The 27,089-nt window shown below is 35.1% G+C and overlaps 4 protein-coding genes and 3 pseudogenes across 4 annotated transcripts; 6 read left to right on the forward strand and 1 right to left on the reverse strand.

The window, feature by feature from the left end:
- The first annotated feature begins 1,214 nt into the window (after positions 1–1,214).
- On the forward strand, positions 1,215–3,477 carry LOC107424063 (glycylpeptide N-tetradecanoyltransferase 1). Its single transcript, XM_016033752.4, has 2 exons — positions 1,215–1,539; positions 1,812–3,477. Exon 2 carries the CDS (start codon positions 1,871–1,873, stop codon positions 3,173–3,175), a length of 1,305 nt encoding a protein of 434 aa, XP_015889238.1. The 5' UTR covers positions 1,215–1,539; positions 1,812–1,870; the 3' UTR covers positions 3,176–3,477.
- Positions 3,478–4,571: 1,094 nt separating this feature from the next.
- LOC107424083 (telomere repeat-binding factor 4-like) lies at positions 4,572–7,526 on the reverse strand. The gene is made up of 6 exons (XM_016033777.4): positions 7,188–7,526; positions 6,643–6,851; positions 6,067–6,151; positions 5,637–5,720; positions 5,000–5,279; positions 4,572–4,902 (listed from the first exon to the last, which is right to left on the reverse strand). Exons 1-6 carry the CDS (start codon positions 7,335–7,337, stop codon positions 4,877–4,879), a joined length of 834 nt encoding a protein of 277 aa, XP_015889263.3. The 5' UTR covers positions 7,338–7,526; the 3' UTR covers positions 4,572–4,876.
- An 892-nt stretch (positions 7,527–8,418) lies between these two features.
- On the forward strand, positions 8,419–12,474 carry LOC107424069 (lycopene epsilon cyclase, chloroplastic). The gene is made up of 12 exons (XM_060818958.1): positions 8,419–8,620; positions 9,093–9,454; positions 9,711–9,882; positions 10,130–10,265; positions 10,387–10,497; positions 10,617–10,719; positions 10,829–10,972; positions 11,055–11,162; positions 11,307–11,403; positions 11,493–11,621; positions 11,834–11,966; positions 12,128–12,474. The coding sequence occupies exons 2-12, from the start codon at positions 9,149–9,151 to the stop codon at positions 12,291–12,293; spliced, it is 1,605 nt and encodes a 534-aa protein (XP_060674941.1). The 5' UTR covers positions 8,419–8,620; positions 9,093–9,148; the 3' UTR covers positions 12,294–12,474.
- Positions 12,475–13,387: 913 nt separating this feature from the next.
- LOC107424070 (disease resistance protein RPS2) lies at positions 13,388–16,369 on the forward strand. The gene has a single exon (XM_016033761.4). It carries the CDS (start codon positions 13,537–13,539, stop codon positions 16,258–16,260), a length of 2,724 nt encoding a protein of 907 aa, XP_015889247.3. The 5' UTR covers positions 13,388–13,536; the 3' UTR covers positions 16,261–16,369.
- Positions 16,370–18,393: 2,024 nt separating this feature from the next.
- On the forward strand, positions 18,394–20,865 carry LOC107424046 (UDP-glycosyltransferase 91C1-like; annotated as a pseudogene).
- Positions 20,866–22,327: 1,462 nt separating this feature from the next.
- On the forward strand, positions 22,328–23,905 carry LOC107424045 (UDP-glycosyltransferase 91C1-like; annotated as a pseudogene).
- A 1,885-nt stretch (positions 23,906–25,790) lies between these two features.
- LOC112492474 (UDP-glycosyltransferase 91C1-like) lies at positions 25,791–26,644 on the forward strand (annotated as a pseudogene).
- Positions 26,645–27,089: the final 445 nt, after the last annotated feature.

The raw sequence follows: 27,089 nt of genomic DNA on the forward strand, positions 1-27,089 counted from the left end.
AAAAAAAGGAAAAAGAAGAACCGTGTTTGGACAAACAAAAAATTTAAATATGTATATATATATATATATATATATTTTGCAAAAATTGTATATACATAATTTGCTATTGAAAGAAAATCTATATTTTCCGGGTAAATAAAAAAACTTATACTTTGGAGGGGTAGAGAGCTTAGATATATATAGATATATATATAGGGAGAAAGTTTTGATCTATTATCTCACTTATTTTGTACTGATGATATTGTTATACCCAATACTAACTATGTGAAAAAAAAAACATAGAAATTTTTTAATTTTTTTTAAAAAATAATGTTATTTGTATGCCATTAAACAATTTAATAGATCGGTTCACTTTTTCTTTATTAAATTTTTAATATTAAAACATATAAAATTGAAATAAATAATTCTAATTAATATTACTATATACTATGTGCCAATTTTACCTTTAAATAACTAACAATAAAATGAACTAAAAATCCGATAAAATCATTATAGACATAAAGTTTATATATATATATATATATATATATATGTACACTACTATGGAAGAGAGCATTCCTTATCCAATAAAAAAAAATAAAAAAAAATAAAAAAAGCATCTCTAAAACCCTCCCCATAAATATAAGAAGCAGTATCATTAGACCTCCTTTATTTGACTTTTAATTGAAGTTTTTAGAAACGTGTTTAAAAATTACATCTAAACACCCAATTTTCTTTTTCTTTTCTTTTTAATAATAATAATAATTTTATTTGTACATTTGATAATTTAATTGATTCTAATTAAAATATTCACTTCTTAATTTTTAATATTAAAATATAAATATAAATATTATAAATGAATATTACTTTTTTATCCGATAATTAACAATAAAATAAGTTAGATTATCTATTAAATTATTAACGATATATATATATATATATATATATATATATATATATATATATATATATATATATGTGTGTGTGTGTGTGTTCCCAAAAAAAAGAAAAAGAAAAGAAAATGCATATCTTAACCCCACGCAATGAACATAAGGAATATCACTAGACCTCCTGTATTTGTCTTTTAATTTTAAGTTTTTAGAAACGTGTTTAAAAATTTAAAAATAAAAAAAAGTTTACTCTTTTGTTTTTTATTTAAAATTTTTTGTTTCTTTTTCTTTTTTAAATAAAAAATAATAACAATAATTTGAGTGAAAATTATTCTTTAGAAATCGTGTTAGACAAAATTTGGCAAAACAGACAACGGAGAGAGACGCACATCGTAAAAGAGATTCTTGGTTGTCGTGAGTTGGTTATTTTCCAAAACGAAACTCACAAGAAAAGAATAAGAAAAAAAGAAGGGAAAAACACTGTCCTTGGATTCTCCCAAGCCCATCGGCATCTCCAAAGCCGCTTTCACCCAGATTTAAAGAAGCCCTAGAAATTTTTATCCAATTGCCATCTTCCCTGAGATTTAATCACAATTAACATCTAATAAGCTATCCTCCTACGCACACTCATCGCAAAGAAAATCAACAGCAAAGCTTCTACTCTGCAACTGTAAGTTCCTTATAGCTTGCTGATTCTCTTTTGTTTATCCGTCTAGGAACTTTTACTGTTCCGGTTCTTCAAACCGTTTCTGGGTTATTATTGTTATTATTATTATTATATATTTTTTTTTTATGGAATTTCATTCATTAGCACGTTTTAATGCCCAGTTCATATTGAGTCTTGCTGTTATTGTTGTGATTTTTATTGGGCTAATTTTAATGTATATATTGTTTTTTGGGTGCCTGAATATTGTTTATCGGATTGTGATTATATTGCTTCAGTGCTAGGGAATCCAAATCAAATTTGCTGTTCGAATACATTGTTGTTGAATAACTCTTGGATGGGTGATAGCAATTCTTCTACTGGGTCTCCCAATGAAAAGCCAGATAACAGTTCTGATTCAAATCCTATTGTTAAAGATGATAGCTCATTGGAAACTATAGTCCGGAAGTTTCAGGACTCGATCTCTGTTGGTGACAGGCACAAGTTTTGGGAAACCCAACCTGTTGGGCAATTTAAGGATAGGGGCAACACAAGCTTGCCTGAGGGCCCCATTGAACCTCCTACGCCATTATCTGAAGTCAAACAAGAGCCTTACAATCTTCCAAGTGCTTATGAATGGACAACATGTGACTTGAATTTAGCAGAAACTTGCAATGAGGTCTACACTCTTTTGAAGAATAATTATGTCGAAGATGATGAGAATATGTTTAGGTTCAATTACTCCCAGGAGTTTCTTAGGTGGGCTTTGCATCCTCCGGGTTATTATAAGAGCTGGCACATTGGTGTTCGAGCAAAGACATCAAAGAAGCTGGTTGCTTTCATAACCGGTGTCCCTGCTAGAATCCGAGTCCGTGATGAGGTCGTTAAAATGGCAGAGATTAATTTTTTGTGTGTTCATAAGAAGCTTAGATCAAAGAGGCTTGCGCCTGTTATGATAAAGGAGGTGACTCGGAGGGTACACTTGGAGGATATATGGCAAGCAGCATATACTGCTGGAGTGGTTCTTCCGACACCAATAACAACTTGCCAGTACTGGCATAGGTCTCTGAACCCAAAGAAGCTTATTGATGTTGGGTTTTCGAGGCTTGGTGTGAGGATGACAATGAGCCGAACCATAAAACTATACAAGTTACCAGATTCGCCGGCTACCCCTGGCTTCAGAAAGATGGAGCTTCGTGATGTGCCTGCTGTCACTCGATTGCTTAGGAACTACTTGAGCCAGTTTGTTGTTGCCCCGGACTTTGATGAAAATGATGTAGAGCATTTACTTCTTCCAAAAGAGGATGTGGTGGATAGTTTCTTGGTTGAGAGCCCAGAGAATCATGAGGTCACTGACTTCTGCAGTTTCTACACTCTTCCTTCATCTATCCTTGGCAATCAAACTTACTCAACTTTAAAAGCTGCTTATTCATATTACAATGTCTCCACAAAGACTCCTTTGCTTCAATTGATGAATGATGCTCTTATTGTAGCAAAACAAAAACAATTCGACGTTTTCAATGCATTAGATGTAATGCAGAATGAATCTTTCCTGAGAGAGCTGAAATTTGGACCAGGTGATGGGCAACTTCACTATTATTTGTATAATTACAGGATACGGCAAGAGTTGAAGCCCTCAGAGCTGGGGTTGGTACTTCTATAGTTTTGACATATTTTGGAGCGTTTCTTAGCATCAACAACGAAGGGTGGTATTAGTATGTCACGTGAGACAGCCAGTGCTTTGAGACTTCTGCCTATATCATGCCTTGGCAATAACTTGTTGGCAGTGCAAACTCCCTTTTTTTTTTTCTCTTTTTTTTTTCTTTTTTTTTTCTTTTTTTTTTTTCTGGTTCTGTGTTTTTATCCTGGAAAAAGATAGAAGAATTTTGGCACTATTGTTATAATTATGGATGTTTGACCATTTTTTAGTCACCTATTTATCTTTGAAATGTTCATGCGGTACAATTATCTTTGTAGGCAGCATAATATGTGCATTTCATATAGGCGTGCATTTTAACACCATTTAGGTTAAAAGAAGGGCTAACTTATTTTTTGATTTTGTTTGATGTTTGTGAGTTTGTGCTGGCGCTACCCTAATAATTGCAGGCACCATATTTTTAATTTTTTTGAATTTTGAACCTTTTTTTTTTTTTTTTTTTGTGTTGGGGGGGGTGGTTTATTTTACATTTTGAGCCTTCGATGAGGTGCTGTGATCAATTGCAGCAAAAGGTTGTGACATACTGCTTTCCAAATTGGATAAGCAGGGAGACACCCTACAGATGCTGACTAAATTGACGCAGGAAAACCTGATATTGACTTCTGGTAGGTGCAATTGTTGATTGCGAGGCAAAGCTCTCCCTTGTTTTCGTATTTTTCCGACTAGGCAGTGTGATTCTAACAGCTGTTATTCAGATTTATGTTCCCTCATGTTTTCTTTTATTTTCATAAAATGCAACCAAAAATAGAAAATCATTTATTGGAATTGTTATTATATATTTAATTTTAGAAAACAAAATATTCACCCAAAAAAAGGTTTAGAAAACAAAAGGGAATAACCGGAGAAAAAACCCAAAAAAAAAAAAAAAAAAAAAGGAAAGGAAAAAAGTAAAAGTTAAAATAGATAAGATCTTAACTTTTGAGTTTGGAAGCGAAAGAAAGGCACGTGATAAATTAAATCAAAAATAGCTTCGATATCTCTCCTGAATTTGAGAAAACTACAGTTCGTAGAAGCAATTGTGAGAAAACTTCAGTTCTAAAGAAGCCGCGTCGAAAAGAGGAAAAATGTTTCTTTTTCAACACCTTCCATCGTTTCTACACACTTGATTTACAAGATAAAAATAGAGAGAAAAATTTGCCGCTGCCGATTTAACCAATCCTTCAGACAGTACTTCGTTGCCAAGAGCATAAGAAGCATAATACCTATATATATATATATATATATGTATATATACATATATATATTCTGTTGTTATTTTAGGTAGATTTGAAAACAGTGATAAACCATTCTCTCTGAGACAGCATGATTAGAAAAGAAAAAGAAACGGACCCATTCAACCAAATTGATCATAGGAATTCAAACTATACCATTAGCAAAATGATAGAATTTCAGCATTCGAGCTTGTGATACATTAAGTTCAGAATATTTGCCATAATTTTTCCACATCACCAGGTGAATACTGAAGATGTGCAATGTCATTATTCCTTACAACCAGCCAGGTACAAAACTATCTTTACCAAAAAAACCAAAAACAAAAATATTGAATCTCATGGCAACTGAACAAAAAAATGGAACCTACAAGCAAAGCTAAATTTACAAGTCCTAGTAAGAGCCCACAAAAATATCTGTATTTGTATATTATTGTCATCAGCAAAGCACTTCACCTTGTGAACCTGTCAAGTTAGGGAAATACAAAACTATAAATTAAATGAAGCTTTTAAAGTGAAAATCTATGGTATAAGAAACAAGAACCTAGCTTTTTGGTATTACATTTCTCAAAAATTTCTTTTGCCAACAGCAACATTGATTCAGTGTCCTCGGCCATCTTCGACATCCTTTCTACCTCCTTGATTGCTTCAGCTGCCACAAATGATTTGTTTTCCGCTTCTGCAATCTTGTAGGCTGCAGAAACCGCTGCATCTTCTATTGGATCAGTAACTTTCACATAACTAACATTCTGCACTTTCCCAAATTGGTTGTCTTCCTGTTTCATTGTGGGTGTTTTTGTACCCGAAGAGGTTTCGCTTTTAATCTTGAAGCAATTCTGGACCTGCATTTTGTTAACATGGCAAATTGAATAAATGATGACCTAAAAATTTAAATATCACTTATCAGTTATCACCATATAAATTGATATTCCAATTCACTTCTGCAAGATGCAAATGGTTTGCTGTCTGCATCATCTTAGCATACACATAGATTAGCAAAATGGTTAAAAATAGAATTAAACAAAAAAAGATTTGAGAGCAGTTTGAAATTGTTCGTTACAGATAAACATATATCAACTAATTCAGAAGAGTATTTCTGTAGAGAAGCATTCAATAGATATAGCACTATATAACTATATATATGTTTATATATATATAAGAGAAGAGAGAGAGAGAGAGAGAGAGATTAAGTAAATAACCTTTTCAAGTTTGTCCTGAGCAACCAGCCTTCTCAACCTTGAACTTAGTAGCCTCCTAAAATTTTGGGGAACCTCATGCCTTTGCTGCATAAATTATATAGGAAACGGTAACGTTTATAATTGGGATATAATATAACCACTAAAAAATTCCAATGAAAAGCTCCTACTAGGTGCTTTTCTTTGTGCAAATTCATTGTCTTGAACTCTTTTTCTTTTCTTTTTTTCCTTTTTGTATGTAATTAATTTAATCTTTATCACGTTCTGTTCTTTGATCTTAGGAGTGTGCAAATAATATCCTTCTGCCGGAAATTCTTTTAAATCATCAGAGTTATGACAGACTTGACAGTGTGTTATTGTAGCAGAAACATAAGTTTCTTCATGGTTATTTACAAACGATTAAAATCAAGAAAAATGAGATTTCAGGAAATACCTCAATAAAGCTAGCAATTGTACTAGTATCCAATCCATTTTGATCTTTAGAGGTAGAAAGCACTTCAAAAATCATAGCATTATACCTGGCAAGAGAGATTCTCATTATAAATAACAGGAAATACAGCTCTCCAAAATGGAAAAAGTAAGAGGGGTATCCGCTATTTGAATCATCATATATCAGAGATATAGAGGATACAAGCAGAATATCAAGCAGAATTAACGCGAAAACAAGCATTAAAGGAAGCATACATTCATCATAACATATAATGCCCGGGAAAAACAAACAAGTTCATACAATGCAAACCCAAAACCATGGTTCTGGTTCTATGGTTATTATCGTGTTAAAATAGTAATCAACACATAAAAACAAAGGTACTAAGATGAGAGAACAAAATAAAGCAAACTTTGTTCACATATAAATGACACTCAGAAATCTTTCTTCTTACAACCCAATTTTTATGCTATTAGTTAAGGACAATTTTCTTGGAGATGCCATTTCTGTAACAGTATCATGGATATAAATTATAGTGTAACAGAAAACGCAAAATGGCTTAAGGATGAATCGTTATCATACATTGCAGCAGTTTTTGCGTCTGATAAACCCTTGGAAGAATCATCGACAGTAGCACCTGATAGAGCATCACGTGGTACCGGAGTAGCTGTGGAAGTCTGTGCAGTGGACAGTTGAGCAGAGGGAGCATCTGGGTTGGCTTTTGCTTTTGGCTGCCGTGATTTCTCCCTGGGGCCTTGGCCACTGGCCACACTCATATTCCGCCATTTGTCCTGTGCACAACAGGAACAAGGCAAAATCCATCAAGAGAAAAACTAACACAAGTTAAATTCAAATGGTTTTAAAGTTTGCAACTTTTCGATGAACTTTTGACAACCAGAATCGCAAGCAGCAGAAAACTGATGAGGATTAAAAATAAAGAAACTTTAAAATCAAATTAAACTCAAAAAGCAACGCCTCCCAAACTTTGCCACACCCATCCTTTACTGTTATGAGAAAAAGATAGCTCTTTTTTAATAGAAAAAAATAATAATAATAAAAAGGGAAGAAAAATTAAGTTGGTGGTTGCTTATATGAATAACCTAGGCTGACCCAGTTTAAGGTTGAACCTTAAGATCAATATTGGAGCGAGTGGAGAGGAATTTATTGAATTCAGGGTCTCTCTGGATGTCCTTCCACTTCCCAGTCCCATGCTTTGCTACACCTGCTTTTAGCGCTTCTTCTTCCTCCGATGTCCACTTCTGCTTTGGATTCCCCATCTCTTTCTCTCTCTCTCTCTCTCACTCTCACTCTCGCGGTCTTTCTATTCGTCTGCGTCGTCAGGGAAAAACGAGGGTTGTTTCATGGCGCTGAAACGCATTGAACAGAATCCCATCAAAACGACGCAGTTTTATTCCGCCCTGTAATCTGAGTCGGCTCTTTTAGCCTTTTTCTCTCAAAATGGTGACGTGATGGCCCTACACCTTATCAAAGTTTATACGATCCATTAACATCGTACGAGTTTACGCAAAAATATCATTGTTTGGGTCGGATCTATTATTTGGTGAATCGGTTGAAATCCATTATATTAAGGATTGCAAAAGAATGAACTCGTTAAAATCCATTTAGCCCGTTTAGAAATGTATTTTTCTTATATATATATATATATATTTTTTTTTTATATATATGTTTGGAAATGTATTTTTCTTATATATATATATATATATAATTTTTATGTAAGGAAAAATAGTTATACGTTTTGCTACAAATTTATAATTTTCAGGAGAGTTTTGAAGTGAAAAAAAATACTATTGGTTATATATTTTCTGTTATTTTTATGGCATTTCCAACAATTATAGTTTTCTTTTTTTTCTTGTTTATATGCTTCATTCATTGTAGGAAATAATAGGTATATTAGATTTAGGTCTTTCTTTTCTTTTCTTTTTGTTTTTTTCTATCTGATTTTTTACAATTGTATATATGCTTTAAATATTTAATTATATATATATATATATTTAATAATATTTTGTTATTAGTAGATTTTTAACCAGTAAGACATTATGTTAAGCAAATAAATTTGAATTTTAGTACCTTTACTCCTTAACATATCGTTTTAAAATGATCCACTACTAGACTTAGGATGTATAAATCCTAATACTACTCATATCCAACTTTTTGAAAAAAAATACGGTTTATCATTATTAACTATAGAGTATTAGTAAAATCTGTATGCTACAAAATAATTTAATTAGCTACCAATTAAAACTTTATTTTACTATATTATATTTCAAATATTAAAAATAAAAAGTAAATAATCAGAATGATTCCAAAACTTATACGACGCCGTTACATACTCCTTTGTACTCCGTGCTAATCCATCGCAGCAGGAAGGAGGAACGACTCCCGTTTCAGCCCGTTGGGGAACTTGGAAGGCGCCTTCAGATTTATGTTGGAATTGTGGGAAAGGAGGTCAACTGCCTCATTATATTACGAAACAGAAACCAAACAACGGCCAACGAGAAAGAATCTTAACGGTTATTTCAGGCATTTTCCCGTTTCCGAGGTATTTTATTTATTTATTTTATCAATTTCTTTTTGTTGGTCTCCGGAGGAGGAAATTAGCAGCCTCTTTACCTTACATTCTTTGCTCTTCTCAAATGCAACGCAAAAGCAAAAGAAATGGAACTTCGTCTCCTCCGGAAGCTGGTAAGTCCAAATGGAAAGAGACCCTGTTTTCGTTTCGATAAGGGGAAGCTTTTTCCTAACTATGTTGCCAATGGGATACTCCCACGTGGCAGTTTCCGGATGACTGTTGCAACAGCTCAGCAAATTAAATTTCACCATATAAACTCCCTTCCCTATCCTTCTATATCCCAAAAGTCTCTCTCACAAACTCAGAAAAGATAACTCCATCACCACCAACACCACCACCACCAACAGCAACACATTCTGAACTGCGAAGAAGCTTTTGATTCACTGAGACAAAAGTTGTGTTATTTCTGTTTCATTTTTTTCTTTTTTGGGGGTCTATATAGGGGCAGTTTGGCGGTTTTAAATGCCAGGCTCCTGAAGAATCGGTTGAGAAAGAGAGATGCTAGTGATGGAGTACTGCGTTGGACATGGAGCTCTGAACTTTGCGACAATGGCGGCGTCGTTTAGCCCTGCTCGAAGGTCTAGAACAAGACTTATGAGAAAAGTAGTTCCTTTTTACGCGTATGGCCTGTGCCGGCCTTCTTTCCTCGTCACGGCAAATGCTGCGGGGAGCGACAGTTGTGTGGCTGTGAAAGAAGGTTTTGCAGACGAAGAAGATTATATAAAAGGCGGTGGCTCTGAGCTTCTTTTTGTTCAAATGCAGCAAAACAAGCACATGGAGATGCAATCTAAGCTTTCTGACAAGGTTACTTACTTCTTTAAATCTCTAATTCTCTGTTATAGTTTCTTCAGATTATATTTCCTATTTAATTTCTTTCCATTTCAGTCTTGTTTTTTACATGTTGCTAAATTCATATCCAATACGGCTGGATTCGATTTTTAGTATTGCATGGATATCCATAACAATAGCTCTGTTCCGTCAATTAATGTTAATAAATGCCAAAATTGTGCCGTACCGCTTATCATTTTACGGCTTCTTAGTTTCTGTTTGTATTTTGCAGCTCCCCCCAATTTCAATTGGAGATGACATACTGGATTTGGTGGTGATCGGTTGTGGTCCAGCTGGTCTTGCTCTGGCAGCAGAGTCCGCGAAGTTGGGATTAAAAGTTGGACTTATTGGACCTGATCTTCCTTTTACAAACAATTACGGCGTATGGGAGGATGAATTCAAAGGTAATTTAATTGCCCCCCCCTGAAAATACCATACACTACAAATGCAACCCAGTATTTGTTGATGCAAACAACACTTTCTTTCAGTCCTCTAACCGGATATACTCTAATCAATACCAGTGTTATCGGCCAGTTGTTTTCCAGTAAACGTTGCTCTCTGCACCTTGCCCTTGCTGAATTGAAATCTCTGCTAATTTCTGGTTCTGCTTGCTTCTCTAGCTAACTCAAATCACCTTCTTTTTATTTTTAGATCTTGGACTTGAAGGGTGTATTGAGCATGTTTGGCAGGATACCATTGTATATCTCGACAATGACAATCCCATTCTGATTGGTCGTGCTTATGGACGTGTTAGTCGGCACTTGCTTCATGAGGAGCTGCTAAGAAGGTAAATAGTTAGACAATAAGTAATTTTTTGTTAATGTTAGTTTTGTTTAGTATTTTCTTATTCTATAACATATTCGGAAAATTGTTTTTCTAGATGTATAATTTGTAATAATTTTCTCTAGGTGTGTCGAGTCAGGTGTTTCATATCTCAACTTAAGAGTGGAAAGGATTGTCGAAGCAGCCAATGGCCATAGTCTTGTAGCTTGTGAACATGATCGCTTGGTAGCCTGTAGGTATGTTGGAGCTTATTGTTAATTCTTTTTCTATTTTAAATTAACAAACATGGTATTTTGAGGAATTTTTGTATTTAGTTATTCTATACATTCCTTCAACTTCTAACATGGTATTATAGGCTTGCTACTGTTGCATCAGGAGCTGCTTCAGGGAAACTTTTGCAGTATGAGGTTGGTGGTCCAAAGGTGTCAGTCCAAACTGCTTATGGTTTGGAGGTTGAGGTAGGAAATTTTGAAGTTTTAAGTTTTAGAAAGACCTTTGCTCTTCTTCATAACTATATGGCGGTTTGTGATATCTAATATCTCTTTCCATCATGGACTTAAATTTCAGGTAGAAAACAATCCATATGATCCCAGGCTAATGGTTTTCATGGACTATAGGGATTATATGAAGCAAAAAATTCCATGTTTAGAAGCAGAATATCCAACATTTCTTTATGCGATGCCCATGTCTCCAACAAGAGTGTTCTTTGAGGTTTGCTCATTCTATATCAATCTCGTATATATATCTTACTTATGAGACTTGTACAAAATATTTAGGAAAATTATTCTTGCAGGAAACTTGTTTGGCTTCAAAAGATGCAATGCCTTTTGATTTACTAAAGAAAAAACTCTTGTCAAGGCTGAAGACAATGGGGATCCAAATTATTAAAACTTATGAAGAGGTGAAAATTCTGTCCCTGATAGCCTTCTTTCTGATGACATTGCACAAAAAATGTGAAATATATGAGATACATGAACCTCTATTTAGGGGATCGACACTGTTTTACAACATTTTAGGCACATAAACTTAATTTTGATTTTTGCAGGAATGGTCTTATATTCCAGTTGGTGGATCCTTACCTAATACAGAGCAAAATAACCTTGCATTTGGTGCTGCTGCTAGCATGGTTCATCCAGCCACAGGTAATAAGATAATGGACTTACCAGTATTTTCTTCTTTTCAATTACTTATTCTAAATAGTTCCTGTATATTTTTTTACCTTCACAAGCAGGGTATTCTGTTGTGAGATCTTTGTCCGAAGCTCCAAAATATGCTTCTGTGATTGCAAATATTCTGAGGCAGGGTAACTCTAGGGGCATTATAGTTCGTGAAAGTAGTAATGTCAATATCTCAATGCAGGGTAAGTCAATATAGAATCTTGTTTCTTGTGTTTCCCAAATCCAAAAAGTTGGCTGCATAACATGTTCGAATACCATAACATGCTCTTCATTTATTAGCGGTTTAATCTTTCAGAAGTCAAAATTGAAATTCCTATTTATCTCGTTCTAGAAGTGTTTTGGTCTGTCTGTGCAATTCAATTTGCTTAGAATTTCTATCTTTTTCTCATATCAGCTTGGAACACTCTATGGCCACAAGAAAGAAAGCGACAAAGGTCATTCTTCCTTTTTGGACTAGCACTCATTTTGCAGCTGGATATTGAGGGCATTAGGACATTCTTTCATACTTTCTTCAAGTTACCTGATTGGTATGATCAATTTTCTCTTTCATTTGATTGAACAAGAACTGATTCACTTATTTTGTTAATCAACCACCGCTAGTGATTACTTTGTTGTGAGATTTCTATTAATTTTACGTGGTATAACTATCACATATGATGCTGATGGATGTTTGTTGTTTCCCCTGCAGGATGTGGCAGGGCTTTCTTGGCTCTACACTCTCCTCCACCGACCTTGTAATATTTGCCTTTTATATGTTTGTTATTGCACCAAATAATTTGAGAATGAGCCTGATCAGACATCTACTTTCTGATCCTACTGGAGCAACCATGATAAGAACTTATCTGACACTGTAGTTTTGTACCATTGCTAATTCCTTCCTTTATTAGGTCCTATACTAGTCCACTTGACTTCCAAAAATTACTAGGCATTAATGGTGTAGATATAAACATATGCCATATATCTTCCTACCTTTCCCTAGTCTAAACCGTTATGTATACATGTATTTCTTATATATATGTATAAGCGTTTTTTTTTTTTTTTTTTTTTTTTTTTTTTTTTTTTTTTTTAATTTTAATGTGTTCATAATCCTTGTGCTGAGGAAAAAGGCAGAGTTCTCACAGTTTATAAAATTTTATGAATATGGAAGCAGTTATATATCTCCTATGTCTAACTTTAGAACGAGATTTTTTTCTTTTTATTTTTTTCTGCTATTGTCATGCATACATGTTTCAATGTTACAGTTGTAGTAAAAAGCAGAGAGCATGATCGTTCTCTCCATCCAATGTATACTGTCAAGGAACTTAGAAGTTTAAACAACTTTTTCTTTTCAGTCATTTCTATTTCAGAAAAAAAGAAAAGAAAAACCTGAACTTTGAGAAACTATTGCACGGATGTGTATTTTGAAGTTGATCTCATTGCTACATAATTTAATTTTTGTGATCTATTTATATTTTACGTAACAGTGAAGTGGATTTTATTGCCCCCAAAAAAAAAAAAAAGCTTTTTTTTTTCTTTTTTCTTTTTTAATTAATCTTAGATTTTTTCACTGATGAAATTAAAATAATAATAATAATAATAACAACATTCCTATTCACTGCACCTTAATGCATATTCTTTCTGGACTGATATTTCAAGCACTTAAAGATAGAAAATTTTGAACATTTATTTTAATTAATGACTATAACTAGCACCACATAATACAAGACAGGAAGATGAGAGGCAACTGAATAATTGATGAGAAACTTGCATAGATGGTTTGTTTGTTTTATTTTTTTTTTTAATTATTATTTTTTTATAAAATAATAATAATAATTAAAAAAAAGGTTGTTGGGTGAAATTGACTGCTCGAGGATTTCCAATTGTTTGGAAATTTCAGCAATGGCGGCCATTCTAAATTAATCTCAACCGAACATGGAGAGCTTAACTAATGATCTGCCTTTTCTTGTCGGGAAGTCAATGCAATTTGTCTTATGCATACATAGAACTTCTTAAGCCATTGTTATCATGAATTGGTTTTAGCATTCTTAAAGATAGAGCCAAGCCTGTTATTCCTTCAACTGCTACTGCGCTCAGAAGTGGTAGTCAAGCATTTTCTTCATGGAAGCTCTGGCTGGGATTCTTCTGGGTCCTGTGTATAAAGTGATTTGTGTGACATACAATTTGATTGCCAAACAAATAAGTTACATTGTGAAAGGGGAGCAAAGGATCCAAACTCTCACAACTGCATTAACTGAACTGAAGGAGAAGAAGGAAGATGTTAATAGACTGGTAGAAAGAGCCGAGATGGATGGATTAACTTGCACAAGCCAAGTCAAAGGATGGCTGCAAAGAGTAGAAGCCATTGAGAATGAAGCAAGTTCCATCCTCCAAGGTTTCAGACACCAGAGAAGCCAAAACCCTGGATGTAGATGCTGCTGTGTAAACTGTCGCTCTATATGCAAGAAGAGCAAGAGGGCTTCCAAGGCGCTCAGGAAAATTCGAGAGCTCAAGGATGAAGGAAATTTTAATAATGTTGTGATAGACGTGTTGCCTTCTGATGAAGCTGTTGTGGAGATACCTAGCAGGCCGACTGTTGGGCTCGAAGCAATGTTAGAGACAGTTGGTCGTTATCTTGAAGAAGATGAAGTTGGGATCATTGGGATCTATGGAATGGGTGGTATAGGGAAGACTACCCTCTTGATGCGAATAAATAATGGATTTCTTATCAGAACACACCATTTTGACGTGGTGATATGGGTTTCGGTGTCCAAGGATTTTATTGCTGAAAAAATTCAACAGGCAATTGGCGAAAGGCTGGGATTGAATTGGGAGGCAGCTGAAAGACAAGAACAGCGAGCTTCTCGGATATACAGGGTTTTGAGGAGGAAAAAATTCTTGCTGTTGCTGGATGATATTTGGGAAGGACTTGATTTTGAGAAGATTGGAATACCTTTTCCAGATAAGCTAAACAAATGCAAGGTGATATTTACCACAAGATCCAAGGATGTGTGCAGTGACATGGATGCTGATTGCAAGTTAAAAGTAGAGTTTCTAGAAGAAAAAGGTTCATGGCTGCTCTTTGCCAATAAAGTTGGAGGCAAGGAATTTTTGGAGTCAGATTCAATTAGACCTCATGCTCAGAGAATTGTCAAGAAATGTGGAGGCCTACCACTTGCTTTGATCACCGTAGGAAGGGCCATGGCTAATAAAGAGACAGAAGCAGAATGGAGGAATGCAATAGAAGTGCTGAATAAATCTCCCTCAGAACTTCGAGGTATGGATGATGTATTCAATCTCTTAAAATTCAGTTATGACAACTTAGAGAATGATGCATTAAAATCATGCTTTTTGTATTGTTCCCTATTTCCCGAGGACTATTCTATAGAGAAAGAACAACTTGTAGAGTACTGGGTTGGGGAAGGATTTCTAGACAGCTCCTATCCTAGGGATGTCCATGACAGGGGACATGATGTAATTGGGTCTCTGGAAATTGCATGCTTATTGGAAACTGGTGAACAGAGAACCCAAGTAAAGATGCATGATGTTGTTCGAAGTTTTGCGCTTTGGATAGCATCTGATTATGGCTCAGAGACTAGTAAGTTTTTAGTGCAGGCTAGTATGGGGCTAGTTGAGGCACCCAGAGTTGAAGACTGGGAAAAATCCGAGAGAGTATCTTTGTTAGATAATGGTATCACAAAATTATTACAGATACCAAAATGCCCTATTCTGTCAACGTTGCTGCTCCAATGGAACAGTGGTTTGAGCAGAATATCAAATGGGTTCTTTCAGTTTATGCCAAAACTAAGAGTCCTGGATTTATCATTCACCAGTCTCAGAGAAATCCCTGAAAGCATCGATAGACTAGTTGAGTTACACCATCTTGATCTGTCAGGTACCAAGTTAGTTACATTGCCTAAAGAGCTAGGAAATCTGGCAAAATTGAAGCATTTGGATTTGCAACGCATTCATACCCTTAAAGTGATTCCCCGCGAGGCTATATCTGGACTCTCACAACTACGAGTCTTGAATCTTTATTACAGTTATAGCAGATGGGAAGTTCGTAATACTGGCAATACTACTGAGACTCATGAAGTTGGGTTTTCAGACTTGGAATCAATGAGGCATCTAGCCACATTCGGTATCACAGTTTCGGAATTAGCAACATTGAAAAGGCTAATTGATTTTTCTAGTTTGCTACAATGCATTCAATACCTATACATAAAAGAATGTAAAGGCTTATTTCATTTGAAATTACCATCAAATTCCAGCAACTTGAAAAGGCTTAGCATTAACAACTGCGGCGATTTGGAGTACCTGGAAATCAGCCCAGCGTCCGGAAAGAAGTGGCTGAAGAGCCTGCAGATTCTTTCCTTGCATGGCCTTCCCAGCTTGACCACAGTTTGGAGGAATCCTGTGACCGAGGAATGCCTACAAAATCTTTGTTATGTAAATATTTGGCATTGCGATAACTTGAAGAATGTTTCATGGGTTTTGCATCTTCCAAGACTGGAAGTAATTTATTTGTTTTATTGCCAAGAAATGGAAGATGTAATTAGCATGAACGATCCAGAAGAGGGAGAATCAAAAGCATTTCCAAGCCTTAGAACATTATCCATCCGAGACCTTCCCAAATTAAGGAGTATTAGTTCCTGTCCACTGTCTTTTCCTTCCTTGGAAAGACTAGCTGTGATTGATTGTCCACAGCTGAAGAAGCTACCAATCAAAGCAGAAACCAACTCAACCTTGCCAACATTATATGGTACTATAGAATGGTGGGATGGATTGGAGTGGGAGGAAGATAGTACCAAATCTGCTTTTCTTCCTCACTTCATGGTAACTTAGATGAGAATAAAAATCTTTTTGTAATTGTCTGTTATTTACATTTTGTTTTTGTTTTTTTTTTTTGGCTTTTCTCTTCTCTTATGGAAATTTGAAATACTATCTTTCCCCTGTTTTTCATCTATTTAACAGAAAATTAATTAATTTACCTATTTTAAGGGACATTAAAATTTCTGTGAGAAGTTGTGCCATTGAACGAAGAAAAAAAATTGAGATACTTTTTGGATATGTCCGGAACAGGGTGGCAACAAAAGAGATTGGGCATGAATTGCATCTTTCAAGGGGGCAACATTGTATAATTTTTGTCATTTGTAAGAAGTCCTTGAAGTCTAAATTTCCATTCTGCCCCTTTAGGCATTCAAAAGGTTTCCCAAATGGATCCTCAAACAAACTCTATTGGTCCTATTGTGAGAATACGAGGTGAAAATAACATCAAGGGACACAAATTAAATGGAATCGGACTCGAAGAGACATTTATAAAACCACTTAAATTCTGATACAGTTGACTATTAATTAGCGGAGAATCGATCTGCCATTCTTAAGAAAATGCTCTTGCACTTTGCAAGTTGAATAACCTTAATTAATCCAATCCGATTATCTTACAAGGGGAATCAAACCCCTATAGGAGTCGAGGAAATAAACAATAAAAAGAAATAGCACTACTCCAGTTGGGAATGTTAAAAAGCCATGACGTTTTTCTTTACCATATGCTTTGGTGGTGATTTTTTTTTTTTTTTTTTTCTGAAAGGAGCAACTTCCATGGTTCTTAACTCGTATTGGTAACAATTATGTAACCAAAAAAAAAAAAAAAAAAAATCATATATACTTGATGCTACATTCTTTCATATTGTAAATCTTCGTTCAAAGGGCACCTCGCATCCTAAAATATTGTATTCATATTAGATCATCTTGCATGCTTTTTCTAAGAGAGAGAAAATGGAGAAGAACAGCCATTTTTTAAGCTAATATTCCTTGACCAGAAAGTACCAAGTGCAATCTTCATCAAAGCATGGAAATATTATATTATATATTGGCAGGCCATAAATATCTGTTTTCGACTTGTATTTTTATGTGGATATTGGCTACCGGCATGTCCTGTTCTGTAGATTGAAGAAGTTAAAGAATAAATTAAACCAAACTAATCTAAGAATCCAATTATGTTGAATTGTCTAGGCATTGGGTTACACATCTCATAAATATAAAGAAATCGTCATGTTGTTGAGAACCTTAATTATAACTATTATTAAATTAGCAAGTAGAATAATAATACACACACACACACACGAAAAAACAAAAAAACAAAAGAAAAAGAAAAAGGCTTTCTTCGTTGACGAAGATAATGGATTGGTGGTCCTTCACAAGAAGGAACCAATTAAAGGATATATAAATTGACCAAGTCATATAGGTCCGAAAACCACTAACTAGAGCTTAAACCAATGATAATGTGGTGTAATTAATAGCTCTTGTTAGTTACTAGAAGGTTATTTTATTTTATTTTTAAATTAATATTAGTTTATATATATCTTTAATTTCGAAGATTTTAAACCATAAATATTCGATACCACCCACACCTTTTCTTGCTATAAATCACCTGTCCTCAAGCACATAATCATCCATATCAAAGCAAAGTTTCCTATTTTTCTTCAAAAACCTCTTTTAAAATTCTCTTGTACTTGTCTAATCTTTGTAAAATCAGATATATATGTACAGTATCTGAATCATGAAGATCAAGCTTAGATAGTTTGTTCGACTACGCATTCAGGTGATAATTAATTGTTATTGCTTCAGTTTATAAATATTAATATATAAGTTAAGGTTTCATCAATTAGAGGGAAAGTGACAGAAGAGAGTGAGCACACATGGCTGTTTTCTTGCATGGAGCATGCTTGAAAGCTGTGCGTGCTTGCTCTCTATCTGTCGCGCCCTCCAATTTTATACTATTAATGTCTCTTCTTAAATGTCAAATAACGTTAGTATTTTTATTTTTATTTTTATTATCATTTATAATAAAAAAATTTAGTAGATATTTCGAATTCATAAATTTTCAATTATAGATATCAATGATTTATTGATTGAGTTAATTTCACTTGATTGATAAAGTTATTTTAGTATAAATAAGGTTATTATTTTAAAAAAATGCAACTAAGGTTAGTTTAGTGGTAAATTCTTTATTAATCTCTCTTTCATCATAAAAATCATAGCCTTATCTAATTATTAGCTTCTTTTTTTTTAATAAATTTAATTATTAAAGTTAAATTGATATGCCACTCACATTCATATATAAAAAACAAAAACAAAAATCTTAATATACTTGTAATCGATCTTAGTATATCTTACTATCAATATTTATACGTGATTCTAAAATTTTATTTCGTAATTATAAATCATGTTTATAAGACCATTTCTAATATTTATTCGTTTGATGGATCGCCGGATCAAAATTATGGTCCAAATATTGGTTACTTTATTTAATTGTGTTTATAAAAAGTTAGTACTTTTTTGTATAAAATTTATAAAAATGTTTTACTTTTTTATATATAGTTTATAAAAATGCTTCTGTACTAAATAGAGCTATATATATATATATGTTAATTTTTCTACATATGAGAGCTAATGCTACATGTGATATATGAAAGTGTAAAAGATTTTCAAAAGATCATATATATACCTTTCGCAAAACTCAGGTCTCAATGTTGCTCTACAAAGATGACAACCCGAGCAAATCCATGAAACATTAACAACTACCCCCATGCATATTTTATTATTTTAGTCCCACTTCCACAACATAGTTGGCGGATTATTAAATTCGCTGAATGGACCTTACGCTAGACGTTCACCAATCAACTACCTTTTTTTTATTTTTATTTTTTTTTAAGTCTTTCTTTTCGTAAATATATTTTGGAAAAAGAAAATTTACTTAGAAAATTAATAAAAATTTGAACAAAATGGTTATAAAATGAGCTACATGCTATGTTTTCCAAAAGAAAGAAAATACATAAATACATATATAGTACTCCGTGTAAACATACTTTAATTGCCGCATGCCGGTGAGCCCACTAACACGACTGGAGTACTATAGCACAAAATGGGATAATAATTAGACTACTGCTCGTTTACTCACAACCACACAAATAGAAATATATATCATTTTGTCTCCGAAGACCCATGATCCATTAATATTAGAGAGATCGTAACTGAGAATTTTTATGCATATATATCACAAAGGGCCTTCAAGCTCTTCTTGTAGATATTGTTAAATCAGGGCGGACAAAAACTTCACGTAGTAATGTTTCCATGGCTAGCACGTGGCCATCTTATGCCGTGTCTGGAGGTTTCCAAGTTCTTAGCTCATTAGGGTCATCGAATTACCTACATTTCCACTCCTGAAAACATCCAAAGCCTCCAAAATCTCGTCAACTTCATCAACAATATTATCAGCATCAGTTACATCTAATTCTCACATAAACATGGTAAAGATTCCTCAGCCCCATGTTGATGGTTTACCAGAAGCCGCTGAGTCCACTGCCGACTTGCCCATTCACAAGATCCCTTACCTCAAAAGAGCCTACGACAAGCTCCAACTCCCTTTATCTCAGATTCTAAGAGACTCCGATGCTAACTGGATCGTCCATGACTTTGCTTGTAACTGGCTCCCGGGACTCGCAACTCAGTCAGGGATCAACTCCGTTTTCTTTAGCATTTTCAACGCCACTACCATGGCTTTCCTGGGCCCACCATCCGAACTGATCTCCGGCCGCCGTAACCGGCCGGAGGACTACACGGTCGTCCCGGACTGGATACATTTCCCTTCTAACGTTGCTTTCAAGTTACGCGAGATGGTGAGCCACTGGGACTGCATGGACTCTGACGTTTCCGATTTTCAAAGGATGGGTGAGGCGATTCGAGATAGCAACTTTGTAACCACGAGGAGCTGTCCGGAGTATGAAGCCGACTCGCTGAGTCTACTCAGAAACCTTTACGGGAAACCGGTTGTTCCTGTTGGCCTGCTACCACCACCCCCTGTCCCTCTGTATGACAAGGAAGAGAAATCGGTGGTGCATATAGCACTGGAAACAGAGGTGAGTTTGGGCCGAGATTCCATGCACGAGTTGGCATATGGGATAGAGAAATCCAGGTGGCCCTTTATCTGTGTTGTCAATAATCGCAAACTGGTTGAAAGGCGTTATGGGTCCGGATATCATTCCATCAGGGTTTGAAAACCGGGTTTCAGGACGAGGTTTTATATGGAGGGGTTGGGCACCTCAGCTCAAGATCTTGGCCCACTCGTTAATAGAGGCACTTGGGTTCGGACGGGCGTTGGTTCTGTTTTCTGGTGCTAATTCGGATCAGGGGTTGAATGCCAGGCAGTTGCAGGATACGGGGGTCGGGTTGGAAGTGCCACGGGACGAGGACGACGGGTCGTTTACGAGTGACTCGGTGACGATGACCTTGAGGTTAGTGATGGTGGCGAAAGAAGGAGAACCGATCAGAGCAAAGGCGTGGGCTATGAGGGAGGTGTTGGGTAATGCGGATTTGCAAAACAAGCACCTTGATGAGTTCACCCAGTTCCTTGAAAAGAATTCGATTGGAATTGTTGGATCATTTTAATTGCAATTTCAAAGCTATTGGCCGAAATAAATATATCAACGAAGCATGTAATACAACATGCTTTCAGTATTTTTATTTTTATTTTTATTTTTATTTTTAAAATTTTTAGCACGCATATAACCAATCATCAATGTATATATACAGTAATACACTCAAACGAAGATGATTAATTACTAATTGCATCTAATTAAGTTGAACTTCGCATTTTTCTTTTTTAAGTAGCATTAAAGTTTTAGAAAACATTTTTATTAAAAAAACATATGCTTGTCAGTCGGTCTGCGATGCCTTGTCCATGGTAGAACTACTCTAGTACTCTTTCTAGAAAATAGTGCCCATACTAAATCCTTGTTCCTTGCACACACGCAATCATCAAAGCAAGGTTCTTGTTTCTCTTCTAATTAAAGACCATTTAAACTTTTTATTATACTATTTTCTTGAACTTAAGTTTTTTCCCCCAGTGTTTGAGTAATGCAGCAGGTGAACTTAGTGCTTTTGAGTTATATTGATTGTCTTCTATACCAACTGTAAATTGGTTTCATTTCAGTTCAACAATAAATTCGATCAAGCCCCCTTCGTAAAAGCATAGAAACCCGTTCTGTTTTTATTTTATTAATATTTATGACTGATCATATAATAATTTAATTTTAGTTGATTTATTTAAAAAAATATATATTAATATGATTTTTTAGAGTAAATATTAAAAATAAAATTTATTTTTAAATATAAATTTTGTATATTAGAATTTAAAAGTATATATATATATATATATATAGAGTAAATAATTACAATAATAATCTAATTCGGTGTGTAACTAATTCAGTGTCTGGTCTGGTCTGCCCAATTCGATCTTGGATGCCAAGCCCTTCCTAATTGGTAAAAACTTGAAAATAAAAAGATAAAACAATTGGGTAAATCAGCTTGACGTAGGCACAATAAAGAAGGTGGGGGTCAGAAAACTTATGCCGTGCACTGCAGCCTGGCAATCTTGGCCGGCCACGTTACCACGCTGCAGTACTGATACCCTGCACTTAGGATGAAAAAAACCGAAACCAACAAATATATTGAGTCTGACAGATATCGTACGGATATTTAGCTAGAGGTGATTTGGAAAGATTCTTGTTGTCTCTGCTCCAGCCCACGCTTTGAATGCTCTTTCGATCTATATACCAAATTCTTTTCTGTGTCAAATATTGGAGCACATTAAAAAAAACAAAACAAAACAAACAAAACAAAAAAGCTGCTAGATTGTATATTTATGTGTGTGTGTGTATACACCAAAAAAGAGAAGAAAAAAAAATGTTAGATTAATAATGCTTATATATTTATGTAGCATATGCAACGCACTACCTTTAAAAAAACAAAAAAAAAAAAAAAGAAACAATTGTTTTATATAAAAGACCTTTTTATATAAAGCTAGGGGTGTGATCAAGCAAGGTATCTCCTTGTCATAAAAAAGTTAACCATGGACGAGAAAGAAAAGCTTGACATAGCAATGTTTCCATGGCTAGCCTACGGGCACCTAATGCCATTTCTGGAGGTTTCCAAGTTCTTAGCTGAAAAGGGTCATCGAGTATCCTTCATCTCTACCCCTAAAAACATCCATCGCATTCGCCTCTCAAATAATAAACTCCCCACAGCTGGGCCAGTTAATTTGTCCTCCCTCATAAATTTTGTAGAGCTTCCTTTGCCTTCCGTCGATGGCTTGCCAAATGGCGCCGAGTCAACTTTTGACTTACCCATTCAAAAAGTTCCCTGCCTCAAGAAAGCCTATGATTTGCTCGCCCTCCCTTTGACTCACTTTCTTCAACACTCGGACGTTAATTGGATCGTTCATGACGTCATCTGTCACTGGTTACCCCGAGCTGGAACTCAGCTCGGAATCAACCCCGTTTACTTCCACATAGCCAATGCAACTGCTCTGGCTTTTATGGGCCCACCATCAGAATTGACAGGCCGTCAACGCCAGCGACCTGAGCACTTCACTGCTGTCCCCAAGTGGATAGATTTTCTGCTGTCCCCAAGTGGATAGATTTTCCTTCTAAAGTCTCATACAAGCTATACGAGATGGTGAGTCACTGGGAGTGCATGGACTCGGATGTTTCGGACTTTGAGAGATTAGCGCAGGTGGTTCAAGGTACCCGGTTTGTGACTATGAGGAGCTCTTCACAGTTTGAAGCCAACTCGGTGAGTCTGCTCAAAAAGCTCTATGGGAAACCGGTCGTTCCGCTTGGCTTTCTACCACCCTCTTTTCCAGATGATGATGATATTAACGATCATGCTAATACCGATGAGAGATGGAAAATATTGAACGTGTGGCTCGCAAAGAACTCGGAGAACTCGGTGTTTTACATTGCACTCGGAACCAAGGTGAGTTTGAGTCAGGATATGATGCACGAGTTGGCATATGGGATTGAGAAATCTGGATTGCCATTTATCTGGGTGATCAACAATCGTCCAATGGTTGAAGGGGTATTGGGATCGGATATAATTCCACCCGGATTTTAAACCCGGGTTTCAGAGCGTGGTCTTATATGGAGGGGCTAGGCATCCCAACTCAGGATCTTGGCCCACTCGTCCGTTGGTGGTTTTTTGACTCACTGCGGTTGGAGCTCAGTGGTTGAAGCACTGGGATTGGGCCTGCCACTGATCTTGTTTTCCGGGGCCAGTGCGGATCAAGGATTGAATGCACGGCTTATGCAAGGGAGAGGTGTTGGGTTGGAAATACCAAGGGATGAGAAAACCGGGTCGGTTGCCGAGTTGATTGGGCGAGTGATGATAGAGAAAGAAGGTCAGTCGGTGAGGTCAAATGCAAGTGCCATGAAACACATTTTTGGCAACGTTGACTTGAATAACCAATGCCTGGAAGAGTTTACTCGTTGCCTTGAGACTTACACACCTTGAACTCAACTATTTTACTTCTTTATTTGTTTTGTGATTGGTGAAATTACAACAAAAATAAAAATAAAAAAGCGGCATGCTATACTATCTGTTCGTTTAAACATGTGATGAAGTTTGAGTTGGCATGCTGTAATATCTGTCCGTTTAAACATGTGATGAAGTTTTAGTTCGGCTGTAATAAAGATTTCAGATATTGCATTTGCCATTTGTATACTAGTGTGTGTGTATATATATATTGGTAAGTTTTCTTTTTGAAACAATTATATATTGGTAATTAAAAATAGAGAATTCTGAGTGGACAACTTGATTGAGATTTCTTGCTAAAATATAAAATTACAAGGATTTTTATTTGAACAATGTTAGACATATCAACTACTCTACCAAAATATATTTAATTAGTAACAAATAATATTATTATATTATTAATTAGTTTATATTTAATTAAATTCATCTTTTAAAAAGCTCACTTGTTAATATTTAAAGTATATATTAAAATTTCAACAAATAAAATAAAAACATAATATTTTAGCATAGATTTATTGGGAGACTAGTTAAGACTTTTAGAATTACTCCTTTTCTATTCTATCATGAAGTCCATATAGTTATTATCAGCATATTTTTTATTATGAGTTTTTGAATTGATTCAATAACTAAAATTTTAAAATATAACAATAGACTTTGAGTATTGTAGATTACAAAAAGTATGAGCAAAGTGAAAAATTATTTGTTTTTGACCATTACTTATGTAAATCTTTATCACGTAAATCTTTATAAATACAACTTCAAATTTTAGCAAGCAATCAAAAACTTTATTAAGGAGGTTCTCACTGGAAAATTATCAGATACAATTGTTTATGAATAAATATATTTAAAATTTTAAAATATCATTTTGGATTTAAAAAAATTTGACTTCTAGTTGGACGTAAAATATCATGATTCATGACCTGAATTGAATATTAATTTCTTTCGGCCATATGGTATGCGCATTTTCCTAAAATATTAATAATAATGGTAATAATTGATGGAACTAAATTAAAAATAGGGAGACTCTGAGTTTTTAAAAGAAATAAAATCACATTTTAAAGATTCATAGATCTCCTTCACTTTTAATTTTAGATCAGTTGGGAGTGATTTATATTACTAAGTTACTAAGGTTGTTCATGTGAAAATTTATATGAGAATAATAATTTTAGATCACGCCGGGGCCAATGTCCGAGCATTTTTATAGTAACACAGACCTGAACTATTTATAGTAGTTGCCTAGTTTGGACATGCTGGACACGTATCCCCTATTAGCATAGTCAGATCACTGTCTTTACTAATTATATGTATCTGATTCCTTGCAGTTATTGTTGAGAAGCTGTCACAACAGCCAGATTTCCATGAGGGATTGATACTATTGTAAATTTCTTGCCTCTTTTTTCCGGGTAAAAAAAAAGGTTCTTGCCTCTTGAATAAATAGAAATATATACAGAAAAGGAAGACAACTGTGTTCGGATTCAGAGAAAATAAAAAAATTCACTTTACTCCTTTTTAGTTCTTTAAAATTATTAAAAAAGATTAATAGGCCAATTTTTATTGATTTTTATTAATTAATTTTAACCGTTGATGGTATAATACTATTTAATTATAAAATATAAACTTTTAATTTTTTTTATTTATAACTATTAAATTAATTGATAAAAATACAGTATATATATTAGCAGGGGCTTGAATATTTTTGGTGAATATGATAGTGGCTTGAATAGGTTCATAGTTGATTGGCTTAATGCACTAAGACAGGAAGAACTCGTGCATATTTTTAGATGGGAGCAATTAATAAGTCAGCTTTGTATGGTAATAATCTAGAATACCCTCAATTTTGCCTGATATAGAAACATCCTTTTCTAACTTTTTTATACCAGCCGCACGTTTTTTAGATATTTTTAGTCAACGTGCATATCTTGAGGTGGGGCAATAGAGTAGCGTTTACCTCAACCCCTAGAAACGTCCAACGCCTCCCCACAACTCCCCCAAGCTTTGTCTGATTCTACTCTCATAAATTTTGCAGAGCTTCCTTTGCTCGAAGTGGATGGTTTACCAAACGGAGTGGAGTCTACTTCTGAGATTTCCATTCAAAAAGTCCCCTACCTTAAATAAGCTTATGACATGCTCCACCTCCCTTTAACTCACTTTCTTCAAGCCTCTGATGCTAACTGGATTATCCACGACTTTCATCTGTTGTTACTGTGTACCCCGAGTTGCAACTCAACAGAAAGGATTCCTGCCACCTCATCATTCCAATTCCATGCCTTTAGATGATGATGATGAGAAATGGAAAACATTGAAAGAGTGGCCGGATAAGAACAATGACAAGTCTGGGATTTACATTGTATTTGGAACCGAAGTGAGGTTGAGTCAGTGTGGATGGAGAAATCCACACTGCCTTTTATCTGGATCGTCAAGGATAGTTCACTGATTGAAAGGGTTGTGGGATTGGATGATATGATTCCACCCGGTTTTGAAGCCCGGGTTTCGGACCGAGGATAAATATGGAGGGGCTGGGCATAGCGACTCAAGATGTTGGCCCACCCATCTGTGGGTGGTTCCTTGACTCACTGTGGTTGGGGCTCCATTGTTTAAGCACTTGGACTGGGTCTGCCACTCATTCTGTTTTCCGGGGCGAGAGCGGAACAAGGATTGAATGCCCGGTTAATGCAAGAGAGAGGTGGTCGTTCACTAGTGACTCAGTGGCCCAGTTCATTAGGCGAGTGATGGTAGATCATAAAGGTGAGTCAGTGGGGCAAATGCATGGGCGATGAGACACATCTTTAGGAACGTTGAATTGGATAACGGATGCCTGGACGAGTTCACCAAGTGCCTTGAAACTTTGGCTGCTTGACCTCATTTTATTAATTATAAAACTGCTTAAATTTTAGCCTTGAAACTTTTCTTTGAACGTACTGTATTTTATCAAGTTGAGTTGTTTTTCTCCTTAAAAAAAAATAAAAAAAAATGTTGAGTTGCTTTTCCATTTTTATTTCCCCCCTTATATTTTCACCCAACGACATTAGTAATTGCATGTTTGGCTATAAGATGAAAATGAAACACTCTCGCCCATTCAAATGGAATAATTATTGTGGCCTCAATGATTTGACCTATCTTTATGCCATTTACCAAAGTATATATTGCGAATTAATGTGTAGAAGCTGAATTAAATAGTTCAAGTCTGTGTTACTATAAAAATGCTCGGAAATTGTAACAAATATCGCACCATTTGTAGAGATTAATGTATATACACATTGCATTAATTCTACGTACAAATTTTTAAAATGTGAAAACTATTT

The sequence above is a fragment of the Ziziphus jujuba genome, chromosome 7, assembly GCF_031755915.1.
Source record: "Ziziphus jujuba cultivar Dongzao chromosome 7, ASM3175591v1".
In the NCBI taxonomy this organism is placed as follows: Eukaryota; Viridiplantae; Streptophyta; class Magnoliopsida; order Rosales; family Rhamnaceae; genus Ziziphus; species Ziziphus jujuba.